Genomic DNA, 21,023 nt, shown 5'->3' on the forward strand with positions numbered 1-21,023 from the left:
CCACGGGACCCCAGAACCGTGTCTCCTGACCCAGCGCATTGGGATATCGATGCATTGTGCTCCTTAGTCCCCTTATGGATTTTGCTATAGGTCATATAGAATTGCACAGGGGGTCTACCCTATTTTTTCCCTCCTGCATGAGCAGGAATAGCGATGAGAGTGTAGAAAAGGCATTTACACATTGGCTTTGTCTTTCTGCTAGGGTATTCGTGGCTGATGTAATGGATCTCTCCAGAAGAGTGCCTAAATACACGCTCTGTTTGCAGCCTCTGTGGAGCTATTGAGAGTAATGTAAAGCCATAGTGAGTGTGTGGGATTGCGCTGGGAAGAAAGGAGGAGTAAATGCTTGACAGGTCTACACGACATGTGCTGCGTGCTGCTGAACGCAGCAATTAAACAAGGGCTGCTCCTCCTGTCACAGGGAGGGGATGGAGCGGGTGTGAGTCCTGCTTTGTTCTTCTAGGAAGCTGCCTATTAATAATCCGTCCTCCTGAGAAAACTTCCCAGAGCGGTGAGAGAGATGTAAGGGCAGATTTACGCACGCAAGGAAGAAGGTTTCATAACAGAATGTCTTTATTGCCTGCCTCCTTTGATTGCTGTGAAATGTCTCCTTGCAGATCCCGCCGCAGCCCCGACGTGCAGCTCCCATCACTCCCCCACCTCCAGAGAAACGCAAGAACGCGCAGATGGCCGCACCCCTGAAAAGTAAGGGTGACTTTTGGGGTGAGAAACCTTTGTGGTCCTGACACTGCAAGGGCCCTGGCACAGCCATCCAGGTATGGCTGGCATCCTCCTGCAAGGCTTTGCTGCCTGCTGGCCCGGCTCACTTGGCCAACACAGGAGCAATGGGGCTGCGTCCCTCCCACGGCACCTTAGAGCTCTCCCAGAATGGCAAAAGGACTTTATCAGGGCTGTGCTAAATGCACTGCTTCACCAGGGGAAGCTCACTGGCAGTGCTTCTGGCACAGGCCCAGGTCTCCTTTTGGCTCCCAGTCCATCGTGCACTTTCTTGTACAGTGGTCAGATGAGATTTCCACCAAATCAGTTGGTCTCTGTATGAAGAAGAAATAATGCCGAAGGCACAGCTGTGTGTGCCCTGCCTACAGGGCCTCTGAGCAGAGCAGGACCACAGGGTCAGTGCAGGAGATTTTCCACCCTCAGCACAAAGGGACTGGAGGGGAAACAAGCAGTCATGCTGCTGACTTACTGCCAACCTGCCCACCTGCTCTCCTGTGCTCTGATGGATACGTGGTTGATGACACATGGTCCATGTCAAGCTCACCCATGTTCCCCTGTGAAAATCAGGGAGGATCTGTTGAGCTGTGCATAGTTGATGGAAACCTGGGGCTGGCACTGGCTCCCTGAATGATACTGAGCCATTTTCACTGTGGAAGTGGAAATTCACAAAGGTCAGTTCCCTTGAACTCATTATCTTGATTTAATGAAACATGGGTGAAGAGGAAGGAAAAAGAGGGATGCTGAACCCCCATGGGAGGGAGGAGGCCTCTCTGCACAGTTTGTGCTTGCTTTGAGAAGGAGCCTTCCTCCCAGTGGCCTCCAGAAACAAAGGGCAGGGGCTGGGGGCAGCAGGGAGTTGGGGCTGGCTGCAGGATGGATTGCTCAGTGGGACACACATGGCAGGTGCTCTGTGTGGCTGTCCTGCCAATCACTCACTTGGTGCTGGGGAAGGATGTGTAGCTCAAAGGCAAGGGGAGTTTCCTGGGGGCAAGCAGTTGTATCAAAAACAAACAAAAAACCTACCAACAAATCCCAACCAGACCCTGCAAGGCTGCAGAAATACTTGTGCAGAGTGAAGCTGCCTTCATTGAGAGTTGAGCTCCCTGTCACGTGTGCTCCACCATCAGCTCTTCTCTCCAACCTCTAGGTGAAGACATCCCGATGTCTGCCCAAGTAAATGTCAATTTTCACAGTCAGGGAAGGGCTCAGTTATGTTTCTGCCCCTAGAAGATACTGGGCATAGTTTGGTACAAGTATGTATTAGAGCAGATAATGCGGTGATAGGCTTGTGATAGGAGCATGTGCCAGTGGGGCTGTGGGGTTGTGAGCAAATTCTCAGGAGTGCTGAGAAGGAGGAACTACAGATGTGTGTCAGCCAAATATTTCCCTGGTGTCGGTGCTGGCTGCGGTTTAGTCACTGCCACGGGGAGAGGTCTGGGCAGGAGGGAGATGCTGACAGCTGCCTGTGCCAGCACGCATCCTGCAGGCACCGGTATTCAAAGTGATGGCTCATATCCTGAGTGCGGGAAAAAGGCCCTTGCTGTGCCATGGGGAAAAGGCTTCTTCTGTCCCTTAGTCCTGTTTCTTCCTCCTTCCCATCCCCGGTGTAAAACACTAAGCCCTTTGAAGGATATTCATCTCAATAGAGCAGTTTTCCCCCTTCTAAAGAGGTGATTGTGTGGGAATGCTCCGGAGGGAACTCGGTACAATTTTGCTTTGAGATAAGTGAGGCAGGAAGAGGAGTTAAGCTGCTCTGGTGCATGCACAATGAGCCTTTTAATGGACTGTGCTGTAGCAATTTGTTTGTTCTTTTTCCCTTTGATGCTGTTGCTAAGGCTTTTTAATTGTTCCCTTTCAGATGCCGTTGAAATTATCCCTGGGTCAGCTTCCAGTGCCTCCTCCGTGAGCACCACGTCCCTGGACACCCTGTACACCCCTTCCTCCGCCTCAGACGCCGCTCTGCCCACGGCGGCCTCCAGCCCTGCCACCACACCTCCTCCCGTCCCCAGCCGCAGTGTGCACACCACCATCACACGGAACCTGGACACCGGCCCCGCGGCCCACTCCCGCTATACGTCTTCCCCAAAGAATGGGGCCAGCAAATCTCCTCAGGCCAAACGGGCTGCCCCAGCACCGCCATCCGAAGTGGGGGCCTCAAGGTCCCACGCTGCAGATGGGGAGAAGACTCTGCAGGGCAAGAAAGCTGCCCCGGCGGCCCCCACAAACCTGGAAGCATTCAGCTCTCTCTGTCTCGAAGATAAGAAGGCTGCCATGGCGGAGCCAGTGCCACCGGAACCCAGCGGGCTGGTGGCATCTGTTCCCAAGACCATAGGTGCCGAACTGATCGAGTTGGTGCGCAGGAACACGCACCTCAGCTATGAGCTGTCACGCGTGGCCATCGGTGTGGTCATCGGCCACATCCAGACCTTGGTCCCGGCAACCAGCGGCATCATGGAGCAGATCCTCATCTCCGTAGTGGAGAGTAAGGTAAAGCAAGCAGGGCTCTATAGGCTGGCTGGTGCCAAGGGCTGGGGTAGTGTAGGGAGCACAACACAAGTTCTCTCCTGATGTTTGGAATGGGAAGTGCAGGAAGATGCCAAAGGGAAGGTGCTGGCTGGGGGTAAACAGCTAGCTGGGGAGATCGAGGGCTGTTGTTAATCCATAAAAGGTTGAATCATAGAATCATTACTGTTGGAAAGACCACTGAGCATCTAGTGCAGCCATCAACCCATCACCACCATACCCACAGTCATTAAGGCTGGAAAGAGCACTAAGATCATCTAGTGAGGAATGCAAAGAGGTATTAAAGAACTCAAGAGAGATTTTACAAAATAAATAAATACAAGGGCAAGGAGCTTGCCATCAAAGAATGGGGAAAAACCTAGAGAGGATGTTGAGTGCGTAGAATGAATTAGCACTACCTGAGCAGAAGCACGAAGGGGAAGAGGAACTGCTCCAGCTCATGGCTGTGGCGAAAAGATGGATTGGGACTGCAACAAATCAGCAGGCTTACTCTCCTTGCTGCTTTTTTCCCCTGATGGCAGTGACCACGGGTTGTGAAAGCTCATGGAGAGCCATTGTGGTGGTGTAAAATCAGACAGAAATCAATAGTGACTTTTTCAAGAGGTGTTTTCTGTTTCGAGTGCTGCAAATAGAAGCTACAGAAAATGGAGCCTTAGCAATACGTGGCATTTAATAAAAGCACCGTGTAAAGTAAGGCATTGTATAAACTTATTTTTCTCATACTATGCTACATATACTCTGCGTAAATGCCAATGCAGACTGTACACCTGCAGGTGTTTCTTCTCTCCTGACTGTAGAGCACCCAAAGCCTCCATTGCTTGGCTTGGTCCTTCCTCAAAACGAAGAGAACTGCTTTTCCACGGGGGTGTTCTGTCGTTCTACAGCACACTCCTCAGCTGCTGCTTCTTTACAACCACCAAAGAGTAGAGCGTTGTTTTCATCCACGGGAGGAGGAGGATTATCGTGACCTTGTTCTAAACCTTGTACCAAATGATCACATGCTCCTCCTTCCTCTGTTACAGGCACACAAGGGGGGAAATAAAGAAATGCTTCGTGCAGCAGTTGTTAAAATAGCAAAGTGCGTCTGGGTGGCCCTGTGCCTTAGTTGGAGAGAGAATAAATTTCAGCTCCCACTTGTTAAGCACAGCCCCAAGGTGTGCATTTCATATCGACATCTGAGATTGAGTTCCATCGCTAGTGGCACAATTATAGCAAACCATTCCGAGGCATTTGAATATGAAAACTACGGCATTCAAATTTTAGATGGAATCATAATCTACTTGAATAGTGTCCTGTGAGCAATCATGAATTCTCAGTTTGTGGCCGTGACCCAGTGGTTAATTGCTTCCCTCTTCAGTAACAATGCAGTCAGTGTGCGATTCAGCACAAATTTTGAGCTCTTTCAAGCAAACACTCTGGCTCTGACTCATTTCAGAGAGGTTCTGTTTGCTGTTATTAGGATCTTGGACAAGGGTGGGATGTTATTTTTATCTTTAACACCTGTTCTCAGGATACAGTAAGCATAATTCCACAGGAGTCATTTTGTCATGCTGCCGATAGCGCCTCACCTGGCACCAGGCTCTGGTGTTCCTACTGGTGTTGGAGACCAGCTCTGCCAGTTCCAGGGGCTGCTGTGTGTCATTGCAGGTGGTTGGCTTCACGAGCATCGTGTGATGGTACAGGTTATTATTGCAGACTCTGTGTTGTTCGTTGTACCAAATCATTGCGTCGTCTCAGGGGTTCCCATGCAGGATTGTTGCTGAGTTGTCTGTTCTAGGTCAAGGGCATTTTGTCTTTAATTTGTAACTTTTGAAATCCCCCTGCACTCCAATCCATGCAAATACGTGGTTGTTGCTTCTTCTGCACATTTTTTCAAGGTTGCTATTTTCTTTTTTCTTTTTTCTTTTTTTCCATAAGTGAGATATCGCCCCTGATTAAAACTTTGCTCTGGTTGTAGCAGCTATTACTCCTGTTTCAGCCTCTTGTGCTGCAGTCTTTAATTAGTTATGTCCTTCCTGCTCCCGTTCCAGTCTTAATTTGAAGTCAGATCACTGGTTTACTGAATCAATCCCAGAATCCATTAACTTGCTCTTATTCCCAGTGCGCTGTGAAGGTGGAAGTGCCGCGCCGTTTCCTTTTTATTCACGCTGCTCCTTATCTGCCAGGTGCCTGCCTAAAAGTGGGCTGTTAGCAGGGAGAGAAGGGCCTTCAGCTGGGACAGCATCACGCCCTCTCTTCCACTTTGTTCTTGAGTTTGGCTGTGCTTAAAGGAGGAATGGCTTTAACAAGCCACGGGTGCTTCTCTGGGGTTTGTCTTTCCTCCAAGGGAGCCTTTGTCCCTGTGCTTGCCCAGGATAATGGCAGTCAGCAAGGTGAGCGCTCTCAGAGCCGACTCGTTTGGCTGTACCCCTTAGTGAGATACTGAAAGAAATGTGAGTGCAGAAGGAGGAGGAATGCATTAATGCTTTGACGGATCGTCTGTGTGCTAATTGCTGGAGGAACAGCTCTCGTGCTGTCCGAGCCCCAGCCTTGCAGCTCCCTGCTTGGCCATCCACAGCTTCCCATGGCATCACACAGGCAGGGTCTGCTGTTGAAGCTGAACTGCTCCTTCCTTCCTTCCTTATCTGCTCGGCAAACCTTATGTAATGAGCAGCCCCGATAAGAACGCTTCTTTAATTATATAATTGAACCACTGAATCAAGGTCTTAATTAGTTCACACCCCAAATACCACAAAGCAAATTACTAGCAATCCTGGCTCTAATAAAGCAGATTAAACGTTGCAGTTAATAAACTCGGAGCCGTTCCCCCCTTCTGGCCGTGGGGTTCCCAGCATGCAGAAGGTGCACAGCCCTTTGCTTGGCACAGGGTGCCTGTGCCACTGGTGCCCTGCTTGTGCTGCCCTGTGTCAGTGCTACAGTTCTGTGATCCAGAAAAGACTTGGGTATAAGTCTTATTCCCATGGCTTTGGGAGCGCTGGCACGACTGGCTTGGCTTTAGGTAGTGGCAGGCTGTAAGCAAAAAGCGGTGCAGCTTGTTTGAGTGAGGCTTCCTGGGTTCCTTAGCATTCTCAGAAGCCCGCCAGAGCTCCAGCAGGGTGGTGACAGCTTGGATTTAAAGACTTTGACTGTGCACCAGTCCTGGCACCTATTTTTGAGGGCAGGAGTCCAATTTGATTCATTCACTGCACTAGCTGTGCAAGGAAAGGAGGAGGAGGCCCAGCAAGTATGAAAGCTGAAATAATGGCTGTGTCTTTGCTGCCAGCTCTTGACTGAATGAGGTCAGCTGCACTCCTCAGTCAAAGACCACATGGAGCAACAGCCAGCTGCCAGGACCCCAGTAACCACTGTTCTGCTGTCCTGCAGGACCTGAGCTCGGGGCTGCCCTCAGGACAGATCTGTCACGACGAGCAGCGGTTGGAGGTGATCTTTGCAGACCTGGCCCGGCACAAGGATGATGCTCAGCAGCGCAGCTGGGCGCTCTACGAGGATGAGAATGTTATCTGCTGCTACCTGGAGGAGCTGCTTCGCATCCTGGTGAGCCAACTCCTCTGCTGTAGGCACGGCACAGCACTCCAGCACTGGTGAAGCTCCTTTTATTTGGCTGCCTGTGTCCTTGTGTTGCCATCAGACTTGCTGTTTCAGAGAGTGGAGGTTTCCTGTGTATCCCTTACTGTTTGTGGAAAGTCTGTGATCCTTCTGCTCCGCCTTGCAAAGCTCTTAAGGAATTACAGAACAGTTTTTTACAGTGGCTGTTATTTCCCTATTACAGGAGAATAGAAAACCTCACTTCTGAACAGGTATTTTTGTATATAGCAGGCATATTTGTATGTATGAGAGGTACGTTGTGGCAGTGAGAAATACTGTCCCAGCATTCTCAAGCATGTACAAGTCTGTCTGTACAGGGAACACAATGGCACAGGAGCTGTCATCTGGTGCAGTGACGTGCTCTTTGCTACAGGTGCCATCACCATCTTTGTTATGGCACCTGTTTGGTACTCTTCATCAGTTCTAGTATGAGCAGAACTGATTTATCTTTTATGGAGTAAATGCCATTGTCTCTTTAGCTCAACACATGACCTCCCTTTTTGTTGTGAGGCCCGCAGGGCAAGAAAAAGGGGTGGATTGGTGCATTTCCTCCTGATTTAGTGGGGTTCTGAGTGGGAGGTACAATACTTCTCACTGTGGGAAAACTGGAGCTGTTGTGTGTAAGATGCTCGCACTGAGATACTGCTCAGGTCATGGGTTTTGAGATGCTTTCAGCCTAAGATGTGCTGTATGGCAGAGCTTTGGTGCAGAAGTCTCCATGTGTCAGTTCTTGAGCTGTTTCTGTTCTGCATTCAGTTTCTTTGAGAGATGGTTAGGCTGTGGCTGCTGAAGCCAACAAGCAGCTGGCCTCCCTGGAGCTCTCTGCAGCAGCCACCTTACTGCTATCATGCAACGCTGGGCTGACCTGTCTATTCCTGCTTCCAGACAGATGCAGACCCAGAAGTTTGCAAGAAAATGTGCAAGAAGAATGAATTTGAATCCATCCTGTCCCTGGTGGCATATTATCAGATGGTAAGGTGGCAGCATGAGTTGCATTTCTTTCTTTTTGAGATTTCCCTGAAGGTGCAAAAGAGGAAGTTTATGTGATGAACGTATGTTACATGTTCCCCCTGGGTAGGGCAGTCCTGTGAACGCAATGGAGTTGTAGCATACCTCCTGTGAGTGCTGGGCAATGCCACGTTATTCATACAAGCTGTATGGAAGAGCAGAGAATGCTACGGACTCTGAAGCAGTAGCTAGCAGTGTGAAGGGTAAAGCTTGCTGCTTTTGATGGCTCCATTGAGGAACAGAATCAGCATCTATAATATAGAATTTCTGAGGATGCCTAGGGTAAGCTGACAGGCTGGGACTGCTCCTCTTTTAATTGATGCACTCCTGTGCATTAGTAAATAGCTTTGCTTGGGAAAGTAGGTTGTGAATAGAAGCCTTGGGAGCGAGGAAGAAAATCAGTATTCAGAGGAAGAAGTGGAAGTTGTGTCTTCAGTGCCTATGCAGTGTTGCTTTGTTCTGCTTCTTCCTGGGCCTGGCTGTTGTAGGATGCTGTTGGGGTTGGAGGCTTTCCCCATCCTGTCCCTCAGGGCCCAGCTACAGCACAAGAAGCCTCACTGCATTCAGCCTTCATTTCTATGTCTGAACCCAGAGCTCAGTGCTGGGTGCTGTCTGTATCTGAGAGCAGTGGGCAGCAGGCCACAACCTGCACCAGCCCAGTTGTGAATGGCACCTGGAAAATGGCATCCTATGACACTGTTGGAAAGACAGCAGAGCTGCTGGGGTTACTGTTACTCTAGGAGGGTCTGCAGCTGTCCCAGCAGCAGGAGCTTCTCCCAGCTATGTCTCTCACCTTAGAGCGAGCCCTCATGCAGCACGTCATTTGATCTATTACACTGTTGTTGCAGGAGCACAGGGTGCCGCTGAGGCTGCTGCTGCTGAAGTGCTTTGGAGCCATGTGCAACCTGGATGCTGCCATCATCTCCACGCTTGTGAACTCCGTGCTGCCAATGGAGCTGGCGCGGGACATGCAGACTCACACACAGGGTGAGCTGGGGCTGCTGTCCTGGGGTCACTGGGGACATCTTCCCATGAGATGGATTACAGCAGCCTTAGTGGCCTGTCGCTGCTTGACTGCTCTGTGTGCTCTGGGGACGTGGATGCCTGTTTTTACAGTTACTCAGGTTATTGCAGCTATAAATGGAGAATGCATGAGAGGGGATGTTTCAGTCCAGTGGTGCAAGGCCCTCCAGTTCTTGAACGTGCCACTAGTGATCTGTGTCATTGCTTGGAGAGGTCTTAAAGCACGTTCTGAGCTGCTCCAGTCGGCTTCGTGATGCTGACAGGAGGCACCTACAGATCTCTGCAGCCCCTTATTGGAAGTTTTTCTGTGTGTTCTATCCCAGGTCTTGGAGGTGTTTCTTGGTGACAGATGAGATGTGTGTTGCATCAGAGGAAATTTCCCCCTCTCTGTCTGTGTATGAGGAGGGGTGGTCATGCTGTTAATGAAATCGCAGAGCTGCTACAGCCCTGCTTTCCTTTGCTCTTTGCCTTCCATACCCAGGCTTTGCCATCATGTTCCTCCTACTTTGTGCTCCTTTGTTAGGATGACCTGTCCCTGTTGTTAGCAGGAACGTCCTTCCTGCCTTTGGGCTTGATGTGTTCAATATTTCTTCCCAAGCAGATATTGGAAGTGCATTGTTTTGTTCTAAACGCAGCTCACAGTTGCAGTAGCTGTTGAGTGACCATTTGGATGAAGTCAGAATATTAGTGTTTGTGGTCTTGCTACCTGTCCCCTGACACAGTCTGTATAATGCTGGTTTGCTGTGGGTGTTGTGGACTCTTGGAGAAGTGTAATTTGGTGATGAGACTGTAGGATATTTCTGCTCAGAATGGGGACTGTCACATCCGTTGCTTGTGAGCCAAGTAAATGGCCAAGAAGACCACCATGGATGTGCAAAATAGATGTCCCTGTCCCCAGCATGCTGCTGCAGCCTGTGTTGAACATCTGTGCTGTGGACAGGAGCAATGGGGCTGATCTGGTGCCTGGATAGGAAGGTGGGTTGGGAGCCAAGCCTGCTCCGGAAGGCTTTGTGGTCACATTTGCTTTGCAGTGTGGGCATTTCGTAGGTGGGGGATGACTGAAAAGCACTGAGGGCAGCACAATGCACGTTAGGTTAGTGTGGAAAGGGACTGAGATCATTATGCCTATGTCGGCTTAGCTTTCTCTTTGTGTTACCGCAGCATATCAATTATATGCAGTGAGCCTGTCACACTGTTGGTGTTTTTTCCTGGGTATGCGTGAGAAGCCTCTTCTCTAGGAAGAGGCTTTTCTGCCTGAGAAGCAAATAATACTTGGTTATGGAACTATGACTGTGCATCTCTGACATTATTCCTGATTTTTGTGCAGCCAAAAATAAACTTTATTATGCATCTGTCACTAATTCATAAAGATTGTCTCCAGGTAAAGGTTTTCTGTTTTATTTCAGTCGTCTGCTCTGTTCTGCAAGCTGCCCTCATGCAGGCGGGGTGGGCTGACCCAGGTTCTCAGAGCTGCTTGCCATGCCCCACCTGGTCACTGCATTGCTGTCCTGGGTGCTTTCCAGGGACTGCGTCATTCCAGACAGCACAGCTAACTCTGCCTGCAGAGCATCAAGCTTTGACATGGGGGACTTCTGCACATCTTGCTGATGTCCACGTGGCACTTCTGCTGAATTGGATCATCTCCCAACAAGTGTTAGACTCTGCTTTGGGCACCCAAAAGCATCCCACCTGAAATGGGTGGAAAGTGGCTCTGCTGTGTTCCCTGGGTTTCCAACCTGCAGCTGTGATGTCTCTTCTTTCCTTACATTTTTCTCAAGTGAGATGCTTTTTGCCCTCTGTGAGGTAACACTCAAGCAGTACAGTTAAAGGGTAAAAGCTGCTCTTCCTTTTGCTTACAGGAGCCTTCCAAAGTCATGATGCAGTGCTGCCTTCCTCACAGTAAGCTTGTAGCAGGCACTTGCAAGCATTCCATCTGTGCAGCGTGCAGTCCTCCTGGCCTTCACAGCAGGGCTACAGAGAGGTAACCATCCTTGATCCAGACATGTCCGTCCTTCAGAGGTGGCTTAGGGCATCAGTAGTTCCCTCCTGCCATCCTGGTGCTTACTGCTTCATGTCCCACTGCCAAATGGCAAGCAGTGCCTTGCGTGAAAACACGACCTTCAGCACTGGAACGACTTGAGCTTATTTTGGTACTAGGAACTGGGGAATAGCAGCTGATCCATGACATGCCATGCACTAGCTAATCCCTTCAGTGGATGGCGGGGGCCAGAGCAATTGGTGCCAGCACAAAGCCACCGGGGACCACTGCGCAGCTCTGCAGGATCCCTCCTGGCTTGTTACTGAGGAACAGCCAAGGCTGAAGCTCTGTGCCTGGATGCTGGGTGCCTTTGATGAGAAGGAGCTTTACCCTGGGGCTGAGGCAGGCGTGTTGGCTGCTGGCCAGTTCTGCTGCCAGATGCTTGGGTCTTATTGCTTCTGGATGGCCACTTCTCTCTGATGCGGCTGGCCTGCGCATCTATCAGCATTAGAAGAGCTTATAATAAGGCACAGCGAGGCAGAATTAGCCAGAACAATTCCAAAGAAAACAGACGGGGATAATCCACTCTGTAATTGTGACTTTCTCCCCTGTTGCAGCTCAGTGTACGTGCAAGTCAAGCTGCCAGGCTCTCTTTACTTGAGTTGCAGACAGTTGTGTCTGCTCCCTGTGCCCTGGCTTTGCCCTGCTGTGTTTGGAGGTGAAAAGCAAGGTCTTTGGTGGCTGCTGAGAAATCCCTGTCAGACAGAATAGCAGCCCTCCTACCAGTGCTGAGGGAACACGGGCTGGTGAGCAAACAGCCACATCTCTTCTGTCTTTCATGGCCACTTCAGTGACACCTACCAGTCTGATGTCACTGAAGTCCCTCTGCTTCAGGAGAGCTTTCTGGATGCTATTTATTCACTTGCTGCCACTGGTGCTGCTCTGGAAGAAAAAAAAATGCTATGCTTTGGCTGGCAATGACTCTGTTTTTCAGGATGATGCAAGCATGTCAAGGAATGCAGCCTTGGCTGAGCCTTATCGCAGTGGGAGTGCTTCAAACACTTGCAGAGTGTGTGCTGAATGAGTGCACCAAGTTAATCCAGATCTGCTCCTTGTTCAGCTTTCAGACTCTTTTCAGCAACTTCCCATCCAGCATCCGTAGCAGTGGAGCCTGCAGTCAGCTGCTACAAATGGACATCAGTTCACAGCAGATGGGGCAGAGACATGCGTAACCACCCTCCCCCCCATCCCATGTCTAATTAATCTCTTCCTCTATGTTTGCTACAACTGCATGTTCAGTGCTGGCTTCTGGTTCTCAGATCATTGTTGTGCAAGGAGCACTGAAACGAGAGAAAAGTTCTGTTTGTGAAAGCATTGTGAAGAACACAGGAGCAGTAGCTCCCCATACCTACCTTCTGCCTCACCTTGCCTCTGATAATCAGCTCCAGGCGCCTCAGATGGAGAAGTGAAGAGGTCTTGTGATGAATAGTTGGGAAAACAGCACAGCCAGACGTGGGACGTGCCCACAGTGGCTGAGTGGTGGTGCCTGGAAGCGCCTCTGCCTGTCAGTTCTGGCTGTGCAGGTGCCTGTTGCTGCTGTCAGATCCTTTTTCTATTACTGCGAGCTTTGGTATCACTGACACCTTATAGCTGGGAGCTTCTTAGATAAGAATGAATTAGATTTAAGTTACTCAGTGTCCTCCCTCTCTGTTTAACAGGAGCTCTCTTTGCTGCCGCGTTGTCTAGGCTGCTCTCATACAAACTCGTGATCTTGTTAGTGTGTAGTATCTCTAGCTGGGCCCCAAATGATGTACGTTTTCACTGAAGTGTTTGCTATTTCAAAGCTCAGGCGTCTTGTGGAGCTTTGGCAAAGTCTGCATGCTCTTTGTTTATAGAGCCTCTGCTGATGGAGGTGGATTCTCAGGGTTATTGGGCTGAAATGATTCTCTAGCATTTCTTCTCTTGTTCTGAGAGTAAATCTGCAAGCTGCCAACTGCTGCAAGTCCTTCAGCCAACTCCAGGAGCATTAGGAATGATGATGGCACCAGCCTGAGTGGTCAAAATCAAATTGAGCTGGCTAGCACTTAGAAATGGATTGATTTGTGCACAGAGAAGTCTTTCTGGGTTGGAGGGGGAGCCGGAACCAGGGAAGCATCATACATGGAAGGGAGCTTTTCCTTCAGCCTCACCGCTCTGGACGAAGGCTGCATTTTGTTATCACACAGCTCATATCCTGTGACTTTTGTTTCCCTGTAAAAATCTACTGAGGTGTATCCGTTAATTAACATTCAGGGAAGGCACCGGCTGTGGAATATTCACTTGGAGCTGCTGCCAGCACGACTGGCATTGGACCGGCGGGCTGCAGGATGTGTTGGTGGTGGAGGTGTGTGCGGCCTGGGCAGTGGGCAGAGGCATGGCCTGAGCCGTGGGCAGGGACCTGGTGGTCTCCCCAGAGACTTTCCATCCCTCCAGGCAGAGCTGAGGTAGCAGAAGTGGAGCAGAGCTGAGGTGGTAATGAGCAGTGCAGCGCTCCGGGGGCGGCGGTGGTTGGAACAGGCGGCACTTCAGGGTGGCCAGATGGATGCTTTTTCTGGGTGCAGTAATTGCATAACTATGGGCTGCGTCCTGGGACTGCGCAGGGGAGGTTCTTCATTATTCACGTGGAGTTTGCCCACGTCCTCTTAAGTGGAAGGGAAAGAAAAAAAAAAAGAGAATTCTGTTGTGATTATTTTTAAATTAATTTAGCAATGCATGGTGCAGAAGGCGTGTGCTTAAACAGGAAAACACCCTGATAGTTCAGTAAATACGAGAACAAAGAGCAGTGCAATCAGCGTGCAGTGTCTGTATTAAATATGTGGCTTAGCAGCTGAGGGTGCTGCACCAAACCCTCAGAACAATCAGTGGCAGAACCTCTGGGCTTCTCTTGCAGATCATCAGAAGATGTGCTACTCTGCCCTGGTGCTGGCAATGATATTCTCCATGGGGGAGCCCCTTCCATACCATCATTATGGTAAGAGCAGCCTGTGCGTGTGTCAGCGCTGGTCATGGGGCACCTGGGGATGGAGCTTTTGTGGGACAGCTTGGGGCACGCTCAATGGCAGCAAGGTGACATTAGGGCCTCCTTTTCACCACTGGAGTCTCCCTGATGGAAACACAGAGCGGAGAGGCCAGGTTTTCAGTAAGAGCAGCACAAATCTGGCTTGGAGCAGAAGCATTCTGCCACGCTGCAGAAGGAGCAGTTTGCCCAGCACTGTGGCTCAGCAGCGTACTCATCCAAATGTTTTGTTGTACTGGTGCCCTGCACTACAGCACTCACCTCTTATTTGCCGCAGACACATTCTTTCTGATGCTAACTCAGATCGCTCCATGAATGTCCACTCAATCCATCAGCTGCATAATGTGGCCTCTCCCTGCTCTCCCTGGTAAGAAGGTGGCACAACCCTGTGAATTTCAAGTTCTTCATGCGAGTGGAGATGATTAAGAGTATTGCAGTCAAGAGGGAAGTGCAGGCATTGCTCCAGCTCTGCCTGTCGTACCCTTTCTTTTATGTCAACCTTCAGCTAGAAAGTGCTCTCTGCACGCTTCTTCCCCTGCCGTGTTGTGTTCCCAATACTTGGGAAGCTCTGGATTCAGCTTTCCTAGAAATGCAATGAAGATTTTTATAATTATCTCCTCAGCAGCTTCACCTTAACACTCCAATAACCACGTGCAAGGTATAAGCTGGTGCAGTGGGGACTGAGGAGCGAGTCTTCACATCTCCTGCTTTTCTCTCCTCGTGTAACCCTGGCAATTATTTCCAGCAGGTGGACTTATTTGCATGAGCTCCTGAGCTTTCCTAATAGCTAAATTGAAAAATGGGTTATTACTAATGATCTGGATGATTACCCTTTTTTTTTTTTTTAAATAGATGGATTAGACCAGTGGTCAAGAATACAAATCTCTGCCTACCTGAAGCCTTCATTGGTGACAGTGGTGCTGGAACAGCAGCTGGAGCGGAATTTGGCATTCTGTTTACTCAAACAATAAATTTAAAAAAAGCCAGTGGGAAATGAGCATTCAGCATTTGTGTGAACTGTGGGTAATTCTGAGCCATTTGTCTCTTGCACAAAGCCATTTGTTAACTTCCTGGTGGCTAACACTGGCACTCCAGTAGTGGCTTTAAGCCTAAAGGCACGGAGAAGTGGCTCACGTGGTCCCTCATTGCTTGGTGTACCTTCCTGGTGATGTAAGTGCTGTCTTTATCCTTCTGCAGAACATCTCAACTCTCAGTTTGTGCAGTTCTTGCTGGATGTGATTGAAGATGGGCTGCCCTCAGACACCACCGACCAACTCCCTGACCTGTTCATCAACGTCCTTCTGGCCTTCAATCTCCATATTCCAGGTCGGTTTGGTGCTAGTCTGCCCTGGCAGGACCCCAGAGGTCAGGACCAGTGAGGGGATGAAGAGTGGGGATGCAGAATCTCACTGGGACTTGATGGTGTTGTGACAACCTGTGCAGCTCTCTCAGCCTCCAGCAGCACACTGTTTCTACTTTTGTCTGTTCAAATACCGTACAAAACTCTAGAGGGAAAATCAGGCTGAGAGCCCATGTCCAACCAGCTGACCCTCTACAGCACAGCAGCCATGAAGTGCAGTGGATTTCTGTCTGTACATGCAAGCTGGCTGGATCAAAGCAACTGCTGGGCTACAGGACACGTGTATGGCTAACTTGTAGGCACAGCTAATTTGGAAGGGAGCATGCTTCAATGGGCATTTCTTGGTATCTGTCCAGAAAAAAAAGTTTTTGCTTTAAGAAGGTCTTCACAAACCTTCTGCTTACCCAGCTGCACTTCTTGAACCCTACTCACTGCTCACACGTTGGAGTTGAGATTATTATCCTTAGCCTGAGCTGCACTCTCTCCTACTTTCCCTCATTGTCAATCCTCCCTCCTCTGCTGAGCTCCTTAATAGACAAAGCCTGTGATCCCCAGAGCAGGGCGTTTGCCCATTCCCTGCAGGGCTGACTGGGAGCTTCAAAGCTTGTTGTTGGAAAACTGGGAAGTAGTGCAAGGTCCTGCCACTTGTTAACCCTGAGTGAGTTTGGACAATGGGTGAGTTTGCAAAATCTCCTGTTGCTCCAATTGTATTTAATTATTTACTGCTTTTCTGCTTCATGACCTTATCCGTGGCTTTGTGGAGAAAGGGGAGGATAAAACAGCAGGACGTGTCTAGTAATTTACTTATTATGAGTTGTACTTCATTAAAATTTGTGTGGAAGTTTATAATCTCATGTGAAAGTTGATTGCACAGAGGCTGATTAAGTATAGGCTCTGCTGCTTTCATTCATTGCACTTTTGCACAGATACCCATAGAGTTCCTGGATGCAGTAGTTGGGCGATAATGTGTGACAGGCAGCATGTTTCTGAGGGACCATTGCACACCTGGGGTGTAGCTGAGAGCAGTGACTTGTTCTCTGATGCTAAGAACCTGTTAAATGATGCTCAGGTTGCTTATCAGTGGATTGACTTGTTATTTCTCTGCCTGCTCATTTGTCTTGCATTGCAGCTGTGCAGTCGATTCAAAAACTCTGCTGAAACATGTCGTGTTCATCGAGTCATAGCGAGGCTTAGATTGGAGGGTACCTTAAAGATCTCCCAGTTCCAACCCCTGCCACAGACAGGGTTGCCAACCACAAGATCCATTGCTTCGGGCCCCATCCAGCCTGGCCTTGAGTGCCCTCAGGGTTGAAACCCTGAAAACTTTGGTAGCCCTGATGGGTTGGTTCCCTGCAGTTCCCCAGAGCGATGCTGTGAAGTGGGAGCCCTGTACTGCTTTCCTTTTTTGTTTTGTTACTGTTGTCTTCAGCAAACAAAGGGATGTGCTGAGCAGGTTTCTTCCCTAGTTCCAGAGCACAGCGTGATCATGATGACGATAAGCAAGCACTCCAATGTCAAGACTTTCACGGAGAAGCTGCTGTTGCTGCTGAACAGGGGAGGTGAGTGCAGCACTGTCACCCGCCTGGCAGGGGGTGCAGCTCCTGGGAACAGTGCTTGGTAAGAGCTGGGGGTGCTGGGGCTGCAGGCAGCTGAGAAGCTGTCAGCTCAGGCTGACGTGCTGCTTAGGGTGAAGCTTCCCATTTCAGACTGGCCAGCAGAGGGTTAGCTTTCTGCCTGCTCCGGGCAGAGTGAAATCCGCTGTATGCACAGAGCTTGTGCACAGCAGATTGTTAGAAAGCTGGAGATCACTGCAGGCAGAGCAGTGCCAGGTATTTCTGCCTGCGCTGCATGCCACCATTGTGCTTTCTAATACCTTCTGGAGCACAGGGGCTTTGCAGCTTGAGATTTGTTTTGTTGATATGCTGGTAAATAACTCACCCTGTGATGCTTGCAGCTCGTCTTACTCAGGCTTCAGTTCTCTTTGGGATCGCAAATCAGTTTCCATGCTATACCAGCTTGACGGCGTCCTGCATTTCAGTGTTTCTATGTCTGGCCCTGTCCAAAAGCCTTTGTTTAGCTTTTTTCATATTTAAATTCCCCAAAAGGATTTCCTTACTTTGAGGAGTAGCAGGACCACAACCAATGGAAGATGCTTCTCTTGTGCCCACCTCCTGCACTATCCATAGCCCCTTTTGTGGTCTGCAGGGACATGTTTTGATAGAAAACAGGGTACAAAATGGGTAATTTAAACTTGGAGGTGTTTCTTTTATTGCTTCCAGAACAGTCCTAGCCTGGTCTCCATGGTGAAAGCTTATTTCTGATGCAGGCTCTGGTGGGCTTTTCAGAGGGGTCATTGGACCAGACTTAATAAACCAGGGAGAAAATGAGTGGTGGCTGTTGAGCAAGAAAGGGAGGCACTGAGAGGTAATGTGCTAATGAGCTTTCACCTAGGATGTTAGGTGAAACATAAACAATGATTAATGCTAATGCTAATGACTTTGGTCTCAGCTTGGTGCCCTGCAGAGCTGCCATCCTGATTACACGACTTTGTGCACAGCACTCGGGACTGCTGGCACAAAAGCTAGCCATGGGCAGGGAGCAACTGGCTGAGGTGGGGGCAGGCGCCTCCCCAAAACCTGTGGGGAACAATGGAGGGGTTGGCACTGGAGGAGGTGGGCAGCAGGGAGTGTGTGGCTTAATGTGATCTCCCTGCCACCCCCAGATGATCCAGTTTGTATCTTCAAGCATCAGCCTCAGCCGCCGCACTCGGTGCTGAAGTTCCTGCAGGACATCTTTGCCAGCAAGGATACAGCCAGCATCTTCTATCACACAGACATGATGGTCCTGATAGACATCCTGGTGCGGCAGATTGCTGATCTCTCCCCTGGAGACAAGGTGCTCACACAAAGCCATGGGCACTGAGAAGGGGAGCGTGGTCCCAAAGCGGTGGTGTTTCTCCTCACCTGTGGGGCTTGATGGTGCAGACAGGGGTGGAGTGCTGGGGCAGGCAGAACATTTCTGTCTGAGGGGCTGAGGAGGAAGGGAGGATTTATCCTGCCTGGCACATGGCAGTGGGAAGGTGTTTGAAGGAAGGTCTGCCAGGCTCTGGTGGTCTGTGCCCTTCTGTTCAGCGACCTTTGGGAAAAGAGCCCCTCTGTGAGTAGCAGAAGGAGGGATCTCCTGTGTTTTATTAGTGCTAGAGGCAGGGAATGTGCTTATGCTTGGGAGTGATCAAAGCATTATTGAGGTGATGTGGGAAAAGCACAGTTCTCCATAGCTAATGATGAGTCCTCCAGAAAAGCAGTGCCTTTGGAGTTCTCTCTGGCTGGTCATGCAGCAGCAGCTGCTCCTGTGCTCATGCTATAATGGAGGCTGGCACTCTTGTTTATCTCATTTTGAGTTTTTCATTGTGCCCTGTTTTTTCTCCCCTCCCACTTGGCAGCTGAGGATGGAGTATCTGTCTCTGATGCACGCCATCATCCGCTCCACACCGTATCTGCAGCACCAGCACCGCCTCTCTGACCTGCAGGGCATCCTGCAGCGCATCCTGGGGGAGGAGGAGGAGGAGCAGCAGTGCCAGATGGACAAACTGATCATCCTGGAGATCTATAAGGAGTTCCCAGAAATCTCCCCTGGTACCAGCTAACCGCCCCTCAGACTCGAGTTTGAACCACTTGGATCAAAGGCGTCTCTTGTTGACACTTTCTCCCTGTTCCCTTCCAGTACAGCTCATACCTTATCCTCCTTTGTGCGAGGCCTAAGGTTTGGACAGTGTTCACCGGCCCTGTAGGAGTGTCAGCAGGGTGCCCTGGGGCCTGGTGCTCCAGGGAGGGCAGCGCTGGGCACAGCAGGCTGGGTGCTGGTGCTTGGTTTGCTCCCAGCGCTTGAGCAGGAGGCATTTTTAGCCAGCAGGAAGGGCAGAGCCCAGAGGGACTCAGCAGCCAGGTGGGGTGTGTTTAGCTACGCTGGTGTCCCACCGTCCTGAAGTGAAAGGCCTTTGCCTTAGAGCATCACTTTATTTTCCATGTGCATCTCTCCCTGCAGTGACCAAGTGGAGTCTGTTGGTGCTTGGAAGAAGCTTTTGTAACATCTGTTTTGTTTCTGCTGCTCGTGCCAATGTGCTGCAGCGCTGCCCCGGGAGGCAGTGGCTCACTGCCCAGCGCCTCGCCTGCGAGCCTGACCCTCCCTGCTGGCCTGCAGCTAACGCTTGGGGCAGCACTGCGCCCGGGGTCCTGCTCTTAGTGCAGCAGCTGCTTTGTTCAACCCGCTTTCTGTAGTGACATTTAGATCTGAGTATCTTGCACACTGCAGCAGCCTAGAACTGTGACCCTTTGGTGCTGCTGTTAGGAGCCTTTGGTGTGGCTGTGGCACAAACAGTGCCCTGTGCAGCCACGGCTGCTGCTTGCTGCCTCCACAGCAGCACTGCCCCAGGCAAAGGGGCTGCATGTGGGCAGTGCTCTGTTCATAACGCCTGTGGGTTTTTTGCCTTGAGCTTCGCAGTAGCTCTGCTCGCTGCCCTCCTGTCCGTGAGGCAGCGTGCGCCTGGTGTCCAGTGGCTGTTTGTGACCATGCACGAGAGTGGGGAACCCTTATTTATATCCCCTTTAGGTTTCTAGCCAACAGGACTAACCTGTATCCCTGTTACAGATAGTCACACACTAACGTGGGTCCCTTAGGTATCCGTGTGCGCAGTCTGGTCGCTCCTGTCCCCAGCTCTTCCTCTGCAGTACCCTGTGTAGAAGCTATGGGCGTTTGGAACTGGAAGCACTGGGCACAGATGTACAGGTTTAGGAGACAACAGCTGAGCTCTGCTCACAGGCCTGGGCTCTGAGCACCGTCATGCTCAGGAATGGAAAGGTTTGGTCTGGGAATGCCTGAAGCTTAATAACCGCCCTCGTAGAGAAACCTATTTTTCCTGTGTAAAAATGTATGAATGTCAAAAGGGATGCTGTATTTTCTTAAACACTGAGTGTAACATGCAGAGGAATAAAGATGTCTTAAACTGGAGTTGTGTGAGCACAGCCCTGTCTGGCCGTGATGAGCCCTGCAGTGTGGTTGGAGGGGGCCTTAAAGATCGTCTCATTGCAACCCCCTGCCATGGGCTGGTTGCCCCCCACCAGCTCACGCTGCCCAGGGCCCCATCTATGGCTATGAGCACCTCCAGGGATGGGGCATCGCAGCTCTGGGCAGCCTTGCCACTGCCTCGCTGCCGTGAGCACAGAATTTCATCCTAACATCTAACCTACATCTCCCCTCTTGTAGCTTAAAGCCATTCCCCCTCTGCTATCCAGCCCTGTCACAAGCCGGTCTCACTCCTGCTTCTACTCGTGCTCCCTTCAAGTGTTGGAAGCCTGTCCCCATGTGAGAGGTGCTCCAGCGCTCCGAGCATCCCGGCACTGCTCCTCATCCTCCCCGAGCTGTCAGCTGGGTAATTAGCACAAGTCACCTGGCAAGCCGTCAGCACATTTTAAAAGCATGGGCCCTGCTGCTGGGGCTCCGTGACGGCAGACGCTGCGGTGCGGCAGCGCGGGATGCCGAGCGCCCGCGAGGACGCGAGCCCGCCCGCCCTCGGGCCGTTACACGTACGAGGCCGCGATCTTTGTTAGCCGGGCCGTAAGAAAGCCCACGCGGAGCCGCCCTGGGAAGATGGGACCGCGCGTCCGCCCCACTCCGCCGGCCCGCAGCGGCGCCCCGTCCCCGGCCGGCGGCGGGCAACCCCGCACCGCCGCTCCTCCCTCCCCAAGATGGCGGCG

General features: G+C 50.8%; 1 protein-coding gene across 2 annotated transcripts in view; it reads left to right on the plus strand.

Annotated features, from left to right (window-relative positions):
* Positions 1 to 20,277, plus strand: part of NCKIPSD (NCK interacting protein with SH3 domain) — a 35,138-nt gene extending 14,861 nt beyond the window's left edge. For both annotated transcript variants that reach the window (XM_048957090.1, XM_048957091.1), the window contains exons 4-13: positions 618 to 705; positions 2,597 to 3,225; positions 6,625 to 6,795; positions 7,732 to 7,818; positions 8,703 to 8,841; positions 13,785 to 13,865; positions 15,108 to 15,236; positions 16,737 to 16,829; positions 17,993 to 18,165; positions 18,713 to 20,277. In XM_048957090.1, the coding sequence (XP_048813047.1) occupies positions 618 to 705; positions 2,597 to 3,225; positions 6,625 to 6,795; positions 7,732 to 7,818; positions 8,703 to 8,841; positions 13,785 to 13,865; positions 15,108 to 15,236; positions 16,737 to 16,829; positions 17,993 to 18,165; positions 18,713 to 18,916 (1,794 nt within the window). In that variant the 3' untranslated portion in view covers positions 18,917 to 20,277. The remainder of the gene's footprint in view (positions 1 to 617; positions 706 to 2,596; positions 3,226 to 6,624; positions 6,796 to 7,731; positions 7,819 to 8,702; positions 8,842 to 13,784; positions 13,866 to 15,107; positions 15,237 to 16,736; positions 16,830 to 17,992; positions 18,166 to 18,712) is intronic.
* Positions 20,278 to 21,023: the final 746 nt, after the last annotated feature.

Source organism: Lagopus muta, chromosome 11, assembly GCF_023343835.1.
Source record: "Lagopus muta isolate bLagMut1 chromosome 11, bLagMut1 primary, whole genome shotgun sequence".
NCBI lineage: Eukaryota > Metazoa > Chordata > Aves > Galliformes > Phasianidae > Lagopus > Lagopus muta.